The sequence below is a fragment of the Phyllostomus discolor genome, chromosome 10 (genome assembly GCF_004126475.2).
Source record: "Phyllostomus discolor isolate MPI-MPIP mPhyDis1 chromosome 10, mPhyDis1.pri.v3, whole genome shotgun sequence".
In the NCBI taxonomy this organism is placed as follows: Eukaryota; Metazoa; Chordata; class Mammalia; order Chiroptera; family Phyllostomidae; genus Phyllostomus; species Phyllostomus discolor.
The window spans coordinates 51,385,029-51,404,078 of record NC_040912.2 but is presented as its reverse complement, the minus strand read 5'-3'; the positions used below and the strand labels follow the sequence as shown (position 1 = coordinate 51,404,078).

Genomic DNA, 19,050 nt, shown 5'->3' with positions numbered 1-19,050 from the left:
CTTGTTTAATTGTCTCAGTTTTCAAAAACTCCTTGAACAATGCCAGTTACTGGCAAAGAACTACAACCATAAGGAACATAAAATTCTGTCTGCTTCTCTTTGGTACCAAATATATATTCCACAGAAGAGGTGATGACCTAATATAATGACCCCTAAGAATCCATAGTGTCATTGGAGGCAAAATAATAAATACACACAAACCCCTTACCATAAGCGTGCCCACATCCTTCCCAGCTTGAATCATCCTCAGTCCTGAGTTCAAACCTCAGCTCTGGCGAGGCCTCAGCCTCCGCTTGCAGCACTTCCTGTGTTTCTCATGTTGATGCCTCAGAATTTGGAGAAGGAAAAGGGAGTATGCTGGCTATCAATTGTACCCCTTCTGGTGCCAGTAACTTTGCCTCCAAACACCTGGTTTAACATTTTTTCCTATTGATTTGAGTTCTTATTTAGAGACCCATATGTTGAAAGACCTGATAATTTCAGAGAGAAGGCAAGGTCTATTATTTCATTTCTCAGAGATTTCTGGTAATTGTAGAAATCTCAAGCTAAAGGCACTGTCAATGAACAAAATGGAATTCATATCAGGTTTTCCATCATGGCTGCCAGATAATGTGCTGGATATTCTATGCCTTTAGAAGCCCATGTGATCATCATAAAAACCCTGCAAATAAACCTGTTTCATGCAAGAAAGAAATGATGGGGAGGGTACAATAGTTGGTCCAAACAAATAATCTGTGTTCTTTCAGTTGCACTGTTGGGCCACTTTAAATGTCCTCAATGTTTATTATCTTTATAAAACACACTGTGGCATTTGTGGGCAAACATGGGTTCTCCCAGACCTGTTTCCCTGCCCAGTAGACCCTGATCAAGACAGAATGAACAGTTATTCAACAAGCCATGGCTAAAGGATTGTCTTGTGAGTATATCTGGTAGAGTTCCCTTTCTGGACACTCTGTCCTTAGAGAAAAGGCTAATAAAATTATATATCATATATAATTGTATAAACTTGCTTTAACAGGAAATACGGGATACATGGAGAGGGCTGAAATCTCCATAGCCTGGATTTATGTACATCATCAAAATATTTAATGAGGATAATGATTGAGAAATTTGTAGCAAGAACATTTATATTCTCCTACGTAAGTCAGGTCACTTGTAGCTCTCCCTCTATTAAGAGTAAACCATGAAATTTACCCCATATAAGGAGATGGTAGCTGTGCCCAGAACACTATCATGTTTTTCTGCTTCTTTTATTTTATTTATTTATGCATTTATTTTCTTATTTACCTATTGACTTATTTATTTTTTATTGTTCTTCAAGTACAGTTGTCTCCATTTTCCTCCCACCACTCACCCCCCCATCCAACCTCCCAACCTCAATGTTATTCACCTTTAGCTCTGTCCACATGTCCTTTATACATGTTCCTTGATGACCCTTCCCCTTTTCCACCTTATTATCCTCTCCCCACTCCTGTAAGTGGAACCTAATCAAGAAAACAAACAAGCATGCAAAATTATAGCCAGAGACGTTGAAATAAAGAACAAACTGCTTCTTTTATTTATTTCCCAGAGTTAATCAAGATATATTTGACATGTAGTATGATATGATTTCATGGGGTACAATGTGTCCATAAGCAACAAAAGCAAAAATAAAGAAGTAGGACGACATAAAACTTAAAGGATTCTGCAGAGCAAAGGAAACCATCAACAAAATGAAAAGGCAACCCACATAATAAGAAAAAATACTTGCAAATCATATAGCAGATAAGGGATTAGTATTCTAAACATATAAATAACTCATACAACTCAATGGCTAACAAACAAACAAACCTATTAAAAATAGGCAGAAGAACCCTGCCTGGTGTAGTTCAGTGGATTGAGTGCCAGCCTGTGAACCAAAGTGTCACTGGTTTGATTCCTAGTCAGGGTACATGTCTGGGTTGCCAGCCATGTTCCCCGTAAAGGGTGCTCAAGCAGGAACCACACGTTGATGTGTCTCTCCCTCTGTTTCTCCCTCCTTTCCCCTCTCTAAAAATAAATATATAAAATCTAAAAAATATATACATAAGAACTGAATAGACATTTTTCCTAGGATGAAATAATAAATGACCACAAGGTACATGCAAAGGTGTGCAACATCCTAATCATCAGGGAATTTCAAATAAAAAGCACAATGAGCTATTCACCTCTTACTTGCTAAAGTGGCATTCTTCTAAAACACAAGAAATAAGCATTTGGTGAGCATGTGGAGAAAAAGAAACCCTTGTGTATTATTGATGGGATTATAAATTGAGGCAGCCACTATGTAAAATAATGTGGTGGTTCTTCAAAAAATTAAAAATAGAACTGACTTACGATTTAACAATCCCTCTGGTAGGTATATATCCAAATGAAATGAAATTAGGATCTTGAAGAGAAATCTGCATTCTCATGATGATTGCAGCATATTTACAGTAGCCAAAAATGGAAACAGCCTAAGTGTCTGTCAACAGATAAATGGATAAAAAAGACAAGGTATATATGCAATTAAATATTACTTAGCCATGAGAAAGAAGGAAATCCTGCCTTTTGTCACAACTTGAATGAATCTTGAGAGCATTGTGCTAAGTTAAATAAATGATACAGAGAAATAAAAATGCAATAAGATCTCTTTATATTGGGCATCTTAAAATACAAGATTCATGGAAACAAAATGTACAATGGTGTTTACCAGGGGCTAGAGGTTGGGGGAAATGGGCAAGTATTAGTCAAAGGGTACAAACTTCCAGTTAGAACATTACAAGTTCTGGGGACCTAATATACAGTGGTAATTATAGCTAACAATACTCTATTATATACTTCACAGTTGACAAGCTCACTTTTTGAATTAATCATAAGGTGGTGGGCTTGAAAGCCAGGTTTAGTTGAAAAAGGAAAGGGTTTTCTAAATTTCCAAATCTCCTGTTTAAAAGTCAAGGCAAGCTAGCAAACTAGGAACAAAGAATTTTACTAGAGATATGGATACAGTTTAAGTGGGGAGGTGGTATCAGGGAAGTTAGCATATGCCCTAGAGGAAGTGCCAGCTGTGATGTTGTGAGATAAGGGGGAAGGCAAAAGGATGTGCCTTTCTGGTTCCTTTGCCTCTGAGGGTCTTATCTCAGAGAGGACAAAACCTAAAAAAAAAAAAAAAAAAAAAAAGAAAAGAAAAAGAAAAAAGCAACAACTCAAAACAGATGGAGAGAGAATCTGAGATTATCTGGTGAAAATAGTAAGCTCCACCAGCATGGCCACAGTAAGAAAAACATCATGAACTGTGGAAGGCATTTACAAAGGTGAACTCAAACCAGCACTGCTTTCCCCACAGCTTCATGTGTATCAGATCCTAATGCCTCTCAGGTTTCTAAGAGGGTGAGAGGTGCTTAGGGGACCAGGATTTGGATGAGAAGCTGCAGGGTGGGAACTTTGCACCCAAGGGCATAGTGTGGGGTCAGTAATAGTAGGTTCAGGTGTAGTTATTGCTCCAGCCAATTCAGAGGAAGAGGCTAAATCCCAGGGCAAAGAGCTGGAAATTTGACAGAAGGAGGAGGGTAGCAGACACTCCCATTCCTCCCATATGCATTAATGCCATCCTAGGGACAAGCCAAGGAAGAGAAACACAGAAAACAAAAAAAATATACCAATAGAGACCGAATTAACTGTAAGAGACTATTCTAAACTGAAGAAAACTATTTCATTACATGTGATGTATAGTATCTTCCTTAAGAACATGGATTTCAGAGTCAGACTTTCTGGTGTAAATTATTGTTCTGCCACTTACCCCTGTGAGGCTTGGGACAAGATGTTGCTCTGTCAAAGACTCAATTTTCTCATCTAAAAAATGAGAACAACTTTAACAGCACAAAATAGTTTGTGAAGGTTAAACTAGATAATGGGACCAAAATGTTTTTAGTACATTACCTGCCACAAAGAATGTTTTAATTATCACGAGCTATAAATATTATGAGAAGTAAATGCAATAAAATACCTATTTTCTGAAAGTGTTTAAAATTATAAATTAAAGATAATTTCTAACTTTTTTTACCTCCTTGTTTGAAGAAATTTTTTTTCCAGGAGTGTTTCTAAAGTAGCCATTTATGTTCCTTTTTGTCTCATAACATTTAAAACCTTGTCCTCACTTAAGGGAATTTCCCATATTCCAAGTCTTGTAAAAGAACAAGTCCATCTCCCACTATAGAAATGAAAAATGTCAGATACTTTTCTCAGCTTTCCTTGCAGCTAACGTCAAATAGATAGTGTGAATTCAACTAGTTATAAACATTCCCAACAGCTGCCTGCCACCCCATCAGCCACCCATACACTGATGCTGAAGTTGTTGGATCTGGAAGCAAATGTCTGGCAGTGATGCGGGAGTGAGGGATTTAGGTGTCAGGTGACTAGGGTTTCCCAAGCAGTGGCAGCAGCCAGACCCAGAGCCTAGTGCTTGCAGGAGCACTGGCCAGACTGCAACATTGGTGTCCCACTCCTTCTCCTTCTCACTCCCAGGATACATCTCTGTGCAGGGGAAAAGCTACAAGCCTCCTGATCTACCACTCTCTACCTCTTCAACATTCAACTTTCCAATGCTGTCATCTCAGCAGTGGTATTTATTGGACAAGAGGGAAAATAGGGCAGCTGTGTCAGGAAAAATATCTAGCCATAGCGAGTCAGCTTCTTCCTCTGTTTTTGTCCTGAGAAGACCCAAGCTAGTCTGAGTTCACATCTGCTCCACACCGTATATTGCAGAACTGGACATAAGCTTCAGGGACAACTGCTGTTCAGGGTTCAAGAAGCTCTAATACATACAATGCTTTCAGAGATAACCATAAGGGAATGAGTTGACAGTATAGGGGAGTTAAATTCTTTAAAAAATGGTATTAGTATTAACAATAATGTCTAATAATCACTGAAAATTTACTGTATGCCAGAATCCAGACAAGGTACCCTTCTTAGTTATTTAATGTGCATTACCTTTTGAGACAGGCATTATTACTGCACCCATTTTCAGGTGAGGAATGTGAGGCACAAAGAGATGAAGAAATTGGCACAGAGTCAGGCAATTTCTCAGTTACAGAGATGAACAGTGATTAGCTGCAGACATTAAAAAATGCTTCAGTGTCATGGGAAGTCACTCAGAATATAAGGTGAACTGAAAGAAGAGTAACACAAAACCTTGTACATCTTCCACATGTAACTTAAATATACTTATCATCCACAAAAATCACATTGCTATCTCTCTATATGCACAGAAAAAATTTACATGTTATCACCCTAATGACAAATAAATTTGGTCGTGGTGATATAATTACAGTTATATTTATTTCTATCTTACCTTGTTTCTCAGATTTCTTCAATAAGTATCTTTAGCAGCATGTCCCAAGACACCTCCAAGGACTCCTCACATTCATGCTGAAGAGCCCTCCAGAGACCACCAAACGTATCTTGAGATCATCAGGCCCACAAAAAGGAGTAATTTCTGACCAGCAGCCAGCACTAAAGGCCCAAGGTCCTGCTGACCCACCACTTCCTTCCTTCACCCCAATCTAGGCTACACCCACTTGCTACTGACCTGAGTTGCCCTGCCACCCAGTCTCCACTTTCCTGCTTCTCTTTGAGGACACAGTCTGTTCACAGGATGTCCCTGCTGGAAGCATTCACCTTCTTGTCCTTCTGGGCATGTAAGTAACAGTTCCTGGCCTTTTCAGTCTAGATGAGAGAGCAAAGAAATTCCTTAATGTTTCTTATATTGTCAGAAACTCATTGGAAATTCTCTTCTTTCACATACAGTTGGACTTGGGTTATCAAAATTGGAGCAGTCTCAGATATCCATTTCCACAGAAGTAAAGAAAAGTGTTGACATATACTGCAAGGTATCAAGCACAAATTTTGAAAACGACATCATTCACTGGTACCGGCAAAAATCGAATCAGGCTTTGGAACATCTGATTTATGTGAGCTCAACAAAAAGCCCAGCTCGAAGTAACCAAGGTGGGAAGAACAACAAAATTGAGGCAAGAAAGAATCCTCCAAGTCTCACTTCAATGCTGACCATAAATTTCATAGAAAAAGAAGATGTGGCCATTTACTACTGTGCTGGCTGGACTCACACTACTAGAACTGTTGAGACAACCCACACAATATCCACTACTTGGATCTGTGCCCACCCACATCCTTCCCAATAGTGGCAACCACAACCAGTACCCCCCTCTCCAGCTGGGCTCCTGAAGTCAGCCTTGCCTTTTCTGCAGCATTTCCTGAGCTCTTCAGAAAGTTGTCTTGGATTATGCTTGCACATAGCTCCCAGTTAATTCCAGGGGTTGTGTTTCCACAGCTTTATTTGACAATACATCCCAATTAATCTTGTGTGGGGACAGGGAGCACAGGCTGTGCCACCATCTCACCAACCAGAGACTCTCAGTAAGTGGTCAAGGTGGCTAGAACCATTATCATCATACATGCACAAGACAACCCCTTGGCAATATACTATTATTGTTCCATTTTCCAACTAAAAATTTAAGCTTGTAGAATATAACTTTAAATGTCAGGCAAAGACAAGAAGTCCATCCTTTTTGAACAGGACAATGAGACCACAATACTAAGTTCAAGGATGCAATACTTTAACTAGATAGTAGGGTATCTGGATCAAATTAGGAATGAAGCAAAGTCATTTTTCTGGGAGGTGTGGGAAAAAGGTTTCAGCTAGCATGACATCATCAGACCAGAGCTCTGAATTCACTGGGGATGTTAGATGAGCCCATTATATCTGGTAACCTTTGATTTTGCCTGTGAAAGTAGAGAGAGCCTGCCATGATCCAAAGAACTAACAGTGAGTTTGGAGTAGTCAGGGTGTGTGTGTAAATTGCTAGTTTATGCTCTCAATTCTTTGAATATATTAGTTCCTTCAACTTACACTACTTATGTATCTGTTATCATCAAGTGTATTTGACTCAAGATGTAAGTGATGTATTGATTCGGTCACTTGTTCAAGTTATACAGCTGATATGTAGCTAGTTGACAGCATAGGGTAGAGACCCAAATAATCTGGCTCCTCTTGGCTGTTACACTAAAACCTTTCTAATTGCAAGAAAATAAAAGGATGAATACAGTATTCCCATTCTCATAGGGGAGACAGAACTAAACATTATGGGACATTAACTAACACAAATCATCAATGTCTGCTGAAGCATGCACCCAGCATTTGAGTGATTGGGTATCCTTCAGAATAAATTAAGTGCCAATAAATTACCAATTGACTTTTCTATAAAAAACGATACAAAGATCTATGTTTTCAATTTCTAAAAGTAGTGTCTGTAGTGGGTTTAAGAATATAGCTGCCTCCTTTAAGGTTCCTATACATGCTGCTCACCATAGTTAAAAATTACCCAAATAAAATCAATGTGTTTATTCTCTCTAGTCCCTATTTAATGACTATCGGTCTACTATTTAATTTTGAGATGTACTTGAAGGGAAAATAGAGTAATTTTCAGGCCAGGCATACTCAAGAGATAGAGTTAGACATATGATCTGTCAGCCCTCTCTTATCTCTGGTGGGCTCATATTTCACGGAATTACATGGAGACCATGACTATTTATGACCATGACGGTGTCTAAGTAGTGACAATTTTGTCTTCTTGAGCCTAAACAAAACCTTCCTAGTCCCTTATATATTTTATGCAGGGAAATTAGAGACCAGAACCTAAGTGGCAAACATTACATGTGAGAAGATCCATTTCCAAAAGGAATGCATGGAAAGTATAGATCTTCTGAAAATACCTTTGTTAATGTAGAGAAAGCATTGTTATTCAGCCTCAGAGTGTTTACAGAGAAACACACAACAGGAAATAAATGTTATGACAGCTTTTCAGTATGGCTTAGAAAAAAATTAGTGACATACCTGTCCAGGTCATGAAGCATATTTCCTGTCAGTTGAGCACAAGAGAGTCATCATAATCCCTGAAACTGCTCATCTTAGCATCAGGTCGCACAGATCTCCATGGGACCACCTGACCTACCACTTCTTCCTCTCAAACCCTCTTCCTCCTGTCCTGGACACTCCAACCAGGATCCTCACTTCCCTGCCTTCCCCCTGGTGACATAGTCTGGCAGACAGCAGGATGTCACTGCTAGGAACATTTGTATTTTTCTTCCTCAGTGTTAGTGAGTCGCTCTTCAATTTATTTGAACATGGATGAGAGATAAAAGAGATATTTTAATTGTTTCTTTTTCTATGTCACATGTCCATGGGAATTTCCACTTTTCATTTGCAGTGGGACATGGGCTTTTACAGTTGGAGCCACCTAAGATGTGAATTCCCAGAGCAATAGAATGTTCATATTGTATACGATGTCCACTAAAGACTTTGAAAATACAGTTCTACACTGGTATCAGAAGCAAGCACACCAAATTATGATACACCTGAAGTCTATCATTTCAACAAATATCCCAGCCCCAGTTCACTTCGGTGAACAAACAGTACATTTGAGGCAAGAAAAAGTTTTCAAAAGTCTATGTCAGTCCTTACCATAAACTTCATAGAAAAACATATGGTCATTGACTAGTGTGCTGCTGGGACCCACAGCTCACAGGTGCCAAGACACCCAGCAACAGCATCCTCTGGGTCTCTGCCCCACCACAGCATTTCCACAGAGCACACTCAGCTAACTCCTGCCTGGGCTGCCAGCCTCCACCTCGCCTTCCCTGCTACACATCTGAGTTTACAGGAAGCCAACTGTGCTTCCTCACATGTTAGGCCCCACCTTCAGCAGAAAGCATTTCTGACCATGGTGTTCCCAAATCTTCATTTAACATCACTTCCTTATGAATTAAATCTTGATTGGGAATGAGTAGACACAGGCCCCATTTAATCATATCACTGTCTAGATACTCCCACTAACAGTAATGGCTCAAACTGAGAGAGGGAAGCATTGCTGTCCTAGAGTACACACACATTGCTACAGATAATTATTACAACACTCCAGCACTATATCCATTGTTTGCCCATTTTACAGATAAAATATTAAGCTCTGAGAGTTGAAGTGATTGGTCTAAAAACAAGAAGTCCATATATTTTTGAATTGGACCATGAGGCTACCCTGGAAATGTAAACATCACAATTCTATAACAAATAACATACTTGAGGTCAACTTGGGATGGAGCCAGTATCTTTTTACTTGGGGAGGTGGAAGGTAGTTCCTCACTTCACATTCAGGGCTGTGGGAATATTATATCATCAGAATACAGGTCCAATCCCCTAGGGTTGTTTGATTAGCCCACCATATTGTGAGTGATCCTTGGTTCTGCCAATTAAAGAATGAGAATGGGCCCAGAGAATGAATAGCTAATAACTTTTTTGTGTGTGGAACAGATGTCTATTAGTGTTCTCAATTCTTTGGGCATATGAAATTCTTCAACCCTCACTGTAACCTGTGAGGTCTCCTCTCTTACGACTATGAATCCATTTGACTCATGAGGTAAGAGAGATAATTATGTATCCTAAGAACTTCTCCCCATCATATAGCTGACACAATGCAAAGTAGGGCTGAACTCATGTAACCTAGCTTCTGAATCTGACTTCTAGACTATAAGAGTATATAAAGAATGCTATGCATTGTTCCTACACCCACGGAGAAACCAAAACTAAACTTTGTGAAACATTCCCTGACACAATTTACTATTTAGTACAGAATCATGACATCATAGTGACAAGGATTTGAGTGATCAGGAGTTTTTACAGAGTACATGAAATGTCAATAAATAATCACTTTCTTTCCCAAATGACAACCCTTTAATTCACACACTCTTCTTATGCAGTACTTGCTGTCACCCCATTGAAGAATATGGACATTTCCTTGCATGTGTGACATACATAGCCCTTTATTTATTTAATAATATCTAAGTTTATGACAACATATTCATTCCCACCATCTCCTCTTCTAAGGACCCTGGTTCTAGTTTTCAATTCAGGGAAGCCACTGGAAGAAAGAAAGGAGATTCATAGGAAAAATTGTGGTAGGTCAGCCTACCAGCCTTTCTCCTCTTACCTCTGTGGCACTCAACCTTTTGTGATTACATCCTATGTGATTCCTGACCATCTTATTCTCTCAGTGTTGACCCAAGTTTATTTCTTCAATCTATATAGGGTCTCACTGATCATCTAAACTGTTAATAAAAGCAAGTACAGAGAGAAAGACCTGAGAGAATCAAAAAGAATGAGAATGTAAGTCCTTTTCAGACAGGAATGCACAGAAAAGCTTGTTGACATACCACCGTCATCCTGTCTACTTGGTTGTGTCATTTAGTACTCAAAGAGCCTCATAGACCAGTAATGAGATGCTGACAGTGATATACTCTGTTGTGTTCAGATCTTAGAAGAAAACTCTCCAGCAGCTTTTCATATTTCAGGCTAAATGATTATTTACAAGGAAAGAGACACCTGATTTACATTGCATTCAAAGAATAGACTATTATTCAGTCATTGAAAATAATGTTTTATTGTTTTATTATATTTTACTAATAAATTTTTTTAAAATTCACAATATAACATAGAGAAAAATTCATGAGTATCTAATAATAACTTTTTAATAATAAATCATCTTGTAATGATAGCAAAATAATAAAAGAATGGGGAATAAATTATCTAAACTTTTATGAATGATTATTCCTGAGGGAATAGGTGATTTTATTTCTTCTATGTATGTTGATTAGCTTTATATATTTTCTTAAATAAACTACCATGGTTGCATCATAAAAAATAATTTAACAAAGTACATTTGGTTTTGTTTGATAATAATACTGACAGTGAGAATTTCTAATATTATTGACTTGCGATATGTCAGGTATTAATATCTGAGTGTTCTGTGCATTACCATTGCGCACAGTGATCATATAAACCCCTTAATACCTTGAAAGATACACATGCAGGCAATGTATAATGTAGAAAGTGAGGCACAAGAAGGTTAAGTAACTCAACAAATGTCAGATAAGTTAGCTGGTATAGGAAGGTGTTTAATTATAACTTTGGTCATTAAATAATGCTCACATAGATTAAAGACCTCAACATTGCTTGCTAAGAAGTTAATTGAAAAAAGAGAATATGAAGCCAAATATTCAAATTCCACTTAAATATGTTTATTTATATATAATATCAAGCAATCCTATTTCTATTCATAAATATGTAGAGAAAAATTCAAAGTAATAGTAAAGTATGAATACCTTTTACTGTCATTTTTCAAACCTCATTTTACTCAGACTTTCTTTAATGAACTGTTACTTATCTTGAGCTCTCCTGTTTCCCAGATCTGGTCTTTGAATGAGTCACTTGTCTTTGCCATTGTTCTCATTGACAGATGGAGGTCATCCTAAGAGCTACCTCACTGGAGTGTTCTAGAGAGGATTACATAAAATAAGTAAACATTTAGAATATTGCTTTACAAATAATAGTTTCTAAATGGATATTAGATGCTATATTAATTTGAAAACTTATTATTACATATTAAACATGACATGACATTGAAAATACTCTTGCATGTGGCATGGTGTTCATGAGACAATTCCAAGGTCCAGAACAGGAAGTAGAGTCCCCAGATTGCTCTGTCTCCTCTGTCTGCCAACAACTGCAGTCCAGACCTTTTTGAAAGGCACCCAGATTGTAAATGAAGTTTGGTTTCCCTGAGTCATAACCTGTGTGGTGATATATAGATTAATTTAAAAATAAACAGAATTTCTTCAGTGCTTGTGCATACAGCATCTTCAATAATGTCAATGAGGTATCCCAGTGTCTCATTTTTCTGTTGTTGTACTAAAGAAATATAAAGATCAAGTTTCATACCCAAGTCCTGAATCCATAGCAAGTCACAGAAATGTAGACATAGGGACTGAACAAGCCGATATGTCTTCTCGTTTCTAAAGTCATGTCTCTGTGGCATGGTATTTCACAGGGAACAGCAGAGTTGGTGTGAGAAGCGTCCCTGCCCTAACCCAAGAGGGACACATTTATCCCAGGATTTTCTTTCCAGATTGCAAACATTCTTACCCTATCTTCCCAGCACACATGGGACACAAGAAGCTTCACAAGTGCTCATTTATAGCAGATCATGAAGAGCCCCAGGGAACTGTCTGAGCACCACTTCCTCCTAGAAACCAGACCCAGCCCTGCCCTCCTGACTCTGGTCTGCTAACAGGGACCTCACTTTCATACCTTCTCCCTGGTGAACGAGCCTGGCGTGCGGGATGTCAGTACTGCAAGCAGTCAGATTCTTCTCCCTCTGGGCTTGTGAGTTCCCCCTATCATTTCCTACAAAAGAGACAGAAAGACTTTTTTATTGTTGCTTCTTTATCTGTCATTTGTTCACAGGGATTTACTTATTTATTTAATTTTTGCCTGCAGTTTGCCTTGGACAGTTAAAGCTGGAGCAACCTGAAATATCAATTTCTAGGGCAAGGGATAAGAGTGCCCATATATTTTGTAAGGTGTCTTCTAGCACCTTTAGCACAGACTACATACATTGGTACCAGCAGAAACCAAATAAAAGTATAGAACATTTAATATACGTTGACTCAACAATCTCTGCTAATCGAAAGAACGACAAATTTGAGGCAAGTAAAAATCCTCACACTTCTACTTCAACCTTGAAAATAAATTTCTTAGAGAAACAAGATGAGGCCGTGTACTTCTGTGCCTGCTGGACTGACACCCACAACGCTAGAGTTGCCGAGATTACTGCACAAGAACTGTCTTCAGTCTGTGCCCCCACACATCCTTCTCAACATAGGTGACCACAGAGGCCGCACAGCTGGGCACCCAGCCTGAGCCTCCCTCCACACAGAACTTGACTATTATTTTGACTGCAGAGATTACTTATAACATAAATGGTATGCCTCAGACTCAAAGTGGAAATCATCAAGTTCTAGGAACAATGTCTATGATATTATATCTAATGTAACCATAATAATATGTTTGCAATGTAATGATCATTTTTTCTACTTTACTTTTAATAATTTGAGGTTAGAGAGAGAAAATTACTTTCAAAACCTGAAATCCCACACTGCTTCAACCCTGTCAGGCCACCCTGAAGATGTTCAGGTGTTTATTTACTCTATACATTTTGGGATGGATGTGGGATGGAGTGCTTGCCCTCTTTTCCAGGGGGAGGAAGAGTATTCATTCTACATTGAGGATGTGTCACAGCCTGACCAGCACACTTCCCTTCCCACAGGCCTCAATTCCCCCCGGGATCATTAGATGATCACACAACAGTGGATACTCATCAGGATCCCTTTCTTTAGGATCGTTCTATGATCCTGGGAGGATCGTAGTGTTCATTCACCCAGAGCTGCTGCTCTTTCTCAGGCACTGTTCTAATTCATCTCAGATCTTTGACAATCTGTTGACGTACTATCAGGAGTCACTCTTTACAGATGAGGAAAAAGAGGCATAGAAATGCTATTTACTTTCTCTGTGGTCACTAGGATACTAAGTGCAGATGGAAGGCTGGGCTTTTGGCTTCAGGGGCCGTCCTTACAACCAGTCTGCTACCTGCCTCTGAAACACAGGCAGTAGAAATGACATCTAGTTTGTAGTCCCCACAGCTAAAGAGAAACCAAACTCTCATTCACAAAATAATTACTGAAACAAAGAGATTATTATTCTAAGCTGGGTCTGAGTTTAACTGTTGTTTTCCTAGAATAAGTATAAATATCATGGCTCATTTGACTTTCAAAATGTAAAACAAGAACTATTACATTATGTTATTATTTTTGAGTTAATAGAAATAAATGAAAAAAGGAACTCTTCTTTTAGAACATTTTCTAATATAATATCTGTCCCTGACATTCCCAGAACACAGCCACCCCTAGGCATTTACATACTGTCTCTGACTGCTTAAGAGCTACAGGAGTAGAGATGAGTAATCACAGGACAGATCCTATGGTTCACAAAGCCTAAAATATATGTTATCTGACAACCTACAGAAAATATTTGATAACCTTTGTTGTGCAACATGAAGTTAGGGAATGAGTTTGTAACTATAAATAAAATTCAAGATGCAATAAGAGAAAGTATTAATAACTTTTACTATATGAAAACAAAAGCAAAGTTTGCATGGTGAAAAGCAATGTAAGTTGAATCAAAGAGTAAATCACAAACTATAGAAAGTATTTGCAACCTGTTTAGCAGATAAAACTTTCTATCACTGATATGAAAATTACATTTTAAAAATGGAGAAAAAACATTAAAATATCCTATATGAATATGGGAAAAGACATAAAAAGCCAATTCATGCAGACTGATATAAAAATATTTCTTAAGCATATAAAAACTCTCAATTTCACTTATAGTAATGTAAATGCAAATCAATACTACTATTTCTCACCCATGATATTTAGAAAAACTTAAAAGTTTGACAACATTCTCTGCTGGTTAATCAATGAGAGAAAATAATATACATTTCTGGCAAAAAAGCAAAATACAACCTTTTGTTGAGAAATTTGGATATCTCTAACAAAACTTCATATGCATTTACTTTCTCATCAAAGAAAAAAAGTTTTTTGAAATTTACTCCAAAGGCACAATTTTCAGCAATATAAAAATACATATGCTAATGTGAATTGTATAACTGCAAAATATTGGAAATTACATAAATATACAAATGTAGGAGATTGATTGAATAAATGATGGCACACGCATAACAGAGTATATAGAGCTTTAAAATAGAATGAGAGAGGCAAAATTACTCATAATTCTCTATACAGTTGACCCTTGAACAACATTAGATTTAGGAGCATTGATGCCCTACACAGTAAAAAAGAGCTGTGAGTAACTTTTCACTCTCCAAAAACTTAACTATAGTCTGCCCTCAGTATCTGTGGGGCATTGGTTCCAGGACTCCCTGCAGTACTAAAATCTGCAGGTGCTCAAGTTTCTTATTTAAAATAGCATAGAACAATGCATAGAGTCAGCCCTCTGCACCTGCCAACTCCCCGACTGTGGGCTGAAAATGCTATTATTGATCAGCTATTGGTTGAATCTGTGTATACAAATCCCATGCATGTGCAAGGATACAAGTATTTATTGAAAAAAATCCTCATGTAATTGGACCTATGCAGTTCAAACCTGCATTATTATTGAAGGGTCAATGGTCCTGGCAATTAACCGTAGGAGATTTAAACTTTAAAAATAGTACTATTTACAATAGCAACAACAATTTATATAATATTTAGAAATAAATTTAATAAAAAATATAAAGGGTGTGTATGCTGAAAACTACAAACTTTGACAACAGAAGTTAAAGAACAACTAAATAAATGGAGAGCTATGCCATGTTCATGGATTGAAAGACTCAATATATTTAAGATATCAAACTTTCCCCAAAATGATAAATAAATTTAATGTAATCCCAATCAAAATCTCTGGAAGACTTTTTGTGAAATCAAGGTGCTTTTTCTAAAATATATATGGGAAGGCAAAAGACATAGAATAGCCAAACAGTTTTGAAAAGATTAATAGCTCAGACATATTCTTAAACTATAATGATCAAGACAGTGGGGTATTGGTGAAAGAATAGACATAGATAAGAGCATCAGGAAAGAGAATCCAGAGATAGGCCTACACATATGTGGTTAAATGATTTTTATCCAAGGTCCCAGTTAAGTACAAAAATGTACAATGGATAGGGTTTACAACAAAGAGTACTGGAACAATTGTTCATGTATGTGAAAAAAAAAACAACAAACCTCAATTCCTATTAAACACCATAAAAATGAACTTGAAATGATATATAGAATTAAATGTAAAACTGAAAATGATAAAACTTCTAGATGAAAATATAGGAGAAATGTATTGTGACTATGGGTTAGGCAATATGTTTTTAGTGCAAGAAAAAAGAAACATTGGACAAATTGCATGTTCATCAAGATTAACATTTTTGCTCTTGTAAAGACATTAAAAAATGGAAAAAGAAGCAAGAGATTAGAAGAAAAGATTCTAAAAACACATCCCCAAAAAACCCCAAGGAGGTTTCAAAAATACATAGAGAGCTTTCAGAACTCAATTAAAAAAACAATGCAATTAAAAAATACGAAAGACCAGCATTGCTCAGATATGTAGAGAGGATAAAAGTGGCCTTGCACCCTTCTTACAACATAAAAAAGGGACAAACTGAAAATGACTTTGCTTGAATTTGCAGAGAAATGAGTTGCAGGAAATGTGACTCAAAATCTGGAGACAGACAGGCACTTGCAGGGAGAAACAGGAGCTGAGCATTTGCTTAGCCTGCACAAATGCTGCCAATCACCAGTTAAGCTGGTCAGAAGATTAAACTAGAAATGTTTAATAAAATGACAAGAGCTGCGTATAGACCACTGGGGGAGTGTAAGCACTTGGGAACTACAGATATAGGGTATTTTCCACTATCTTTTAAGTTTTTTCTCCAGGAAGCCCACAAGATTCCTACCGAGAACATTAGGGAGAATCTGGAAAATTTCCCCCCCATACTGCTGGCTGCAGGAAGGGGACACAGCTACTGCTGCAATCCATCCAGACCTAACCCACTCCATCTCCACTGCAGGAAAAAAAGACCTAACCTGCAGGGGAAGGCAGAACCACAACTTTCCTTGGAATCATCTTCCCTAATTCCACAAAGTAATAAGTTTTCATCTGCAGAAGAATGGGCATCAAAATGGTAATGGAAAAAATACAATAAAAATAAATAGAAAACATATATATTTATTTCTAAATAAATAAATAAAATTCTTTTAATGAGGAGAAAAAACAGCCTGAAGTGGGTGGGTACCTGCTGCTATTGAGGGAAGGACAGGGGTCAGAATGTGCTGCTTCTGGAAGAGAGGCAGGAATACTCCTGAAGGCCACATTCAAGAGTCAGTTTTACTGCACTTGCTTACGACTGAGTCAGAAAATGTCCACTTTCCTCACCAATTACCAGCATGCAACAAAACTTGAATAAAAATAACTGGAATATAGCTAATGGTCCTTCAAGAGACAGGTTTTCTCTGGGGAACAGAACAAAGTGAAGACTCAAAAAGTGAGAAGACAAAAATGAAATAGGACCAGACAAATTTTAATTCTCTGCACCCTGAAATCAACAAACTCCAACTTTGATCACTTAACAAACTTCAAACTTGGTATAATTCCCAACTAGACTAACACTGAAGACCTAACAGAAGGAAATTGTGCTCATTTCTAAGCATAAAATATATTTACAACAGCATCTTGTGTACCACACATGTCCATATTTCAACCAATAATTTCAGAGGCATACAAAAGGCAAGAGGAAAATCAGTGTAAAGACACAAAGCAGTCATTAGAGCCAGGTTGACACATGACATAGATGTTAGAACTAACAGGGAATCTGAAATAAGTATGATTAATATGTTAAAGACCCCATTTTCTAATGGAAAAGGTAAAGCAACACACAATATCAGATAGGTAATTTCAACAGAGAGATGAACATTATTTTTAATAAATGAAAGAAAATCCTAGAAATAAATAACACAGTAATAGAAATGCAAAATGCTTCTGAAGGACTCATAAATCAGTAGGCTCAGTAGAGATAAGGAAAGAATGTGGTAACATGAGGATAGGCTACTAGAAATACCCCACAATGCAATGCTTTGAGGTGATGAGGTAGAGATAGAGATACAGCAGATAATCATACATCCTAAAACTACAGAAGTATGGAAAATATCCAGTTTTCAAACACATTTGTGATTAGAATCCCAAAAGCAAAAGAAAGACAAAATGGAGGAAAATAAATATTTTAAGAAATAATGGCTGAAGGTCTTTGACATTAGTGTAGGGACCAAAGACAAAGACAAAGAAAAAATCTTGAAGGCAGCCAGAGGAGAAAAAATAGACTTCTATCAGAAACAAGCAAGAAAAGAGACATTGGAGTGAAATCTCTAAAATATTTTAAAAACAAAAACAAACACCTGCCAACCCAACGAAAATATCCTTCTTTATCTCTCCCTCTCCCTCTTCTTTCCTCCTTCCCTCCATCTCCCCATCTCTGTTTTGGACCGATAAAGGACTTTAGTTCTTTAACAACAACAACAACAAAAATGGCTTCTTTACAGTAATATCATTGGATGGTAACAATCACACAGTAATGACAAACATTTGCTTATAAATTTCATTAGCAGACCCATTTCCACAGGATGTTTTGGGGAAATACCACAAACCCCTTTTCCTGCAGTTTCTGGGTCTTAGCTGTGTGTTCAGAGTGCCACTTCCTCTTATGAAATCAGCCCTTGGATTTGCTCTGTGACCATCCCCTTAGTCAATCACCTCAACTGGCAAGTGCTGACAGAATGCTGCTCTTGCTCCAGGTCATCGTGGTGGCCTACCTTTGGACTTGTGAGTGGCTGTACCCAGCAAACTTCTCATTCATTCAAAGGGAGACAATGGAAAGCCTAGAGTGTCAAAGCAGCCCATGTAGGCAGAAAAAAGCCACATGGTCATTCAAACTAAATTGACAGATTCCACCACACCTTGACTTCTTCAGGGAGAAACTGCAGGCCCCAAGATTTTCATTACCAGAGAACAAATATATACTATTTTAATGAATGTCAAAATTTCACTAATCTTTGTTTTTGTTTTTCTTTCAGACACAACTGGAGACACTCAAATAACACAAGCCATAATATCCATTACCAAGAAAGAAGGAAACACAGCATTTCTTGAATGCCAAATAAAAGATATCTCAAGGAAGAATGCATATATACACTGGTACCGACAGAAGCCAGACCAGCCACTCAAACGAATTCTGTATATTTCTTCAAATGACAATGTTATCCATGAACAAGGTGTTAATGAGCAAAGGTATGAAGCAAGGAAACAGCAGAGTAATTTGTTGGCCAGCCTCAGGATACACCAAGTTAAGAAGGCAGATGCTGGACTGTATTACTGTGCCTGCTGGATGGAATACACTGCATGGAAATACTCACTGTCACTGAACAAAAACACTCCCATGCTGTGTCATCAGTACACATCTGTACACAAACACACCCTTCCTCCTTTCTGCC

The 19,050-nt window shown here is 37.7% G+C and overlaps 1 protein-coding gene and 2 gene segments (V, D, J or C); 2 read left to right on the top strand and 1 right to left on the bottom strand.

Moving 5' to 3' along the window:
• STARD3NL (STARD3 N-terminal like) overlaps positions 1-19,050 on the bottom strand; it is a 178,483-nt gene that overhangs the window by 53,707 nt on the left and 105,726 nt on the right. The gene's annotated exons all lie outside the window — the stretch shown is intronic.
• LOC118497121 lies at positions 5,279-6,841 on the top strand. The segment is given in 2 exon segments: positions 5,279-5,693; positions 5,803-6,841. Coding segments are annotated over 2 exon segments (438 nt in total).
• LOC118497122 lies at positions 11,893-13,104 on the top strand. The segment is given in 2 exon segments: positions 11,893-12,286; positions 12,401-13,104. Coding segments are annotated over 2 exon segments (432 nt in total).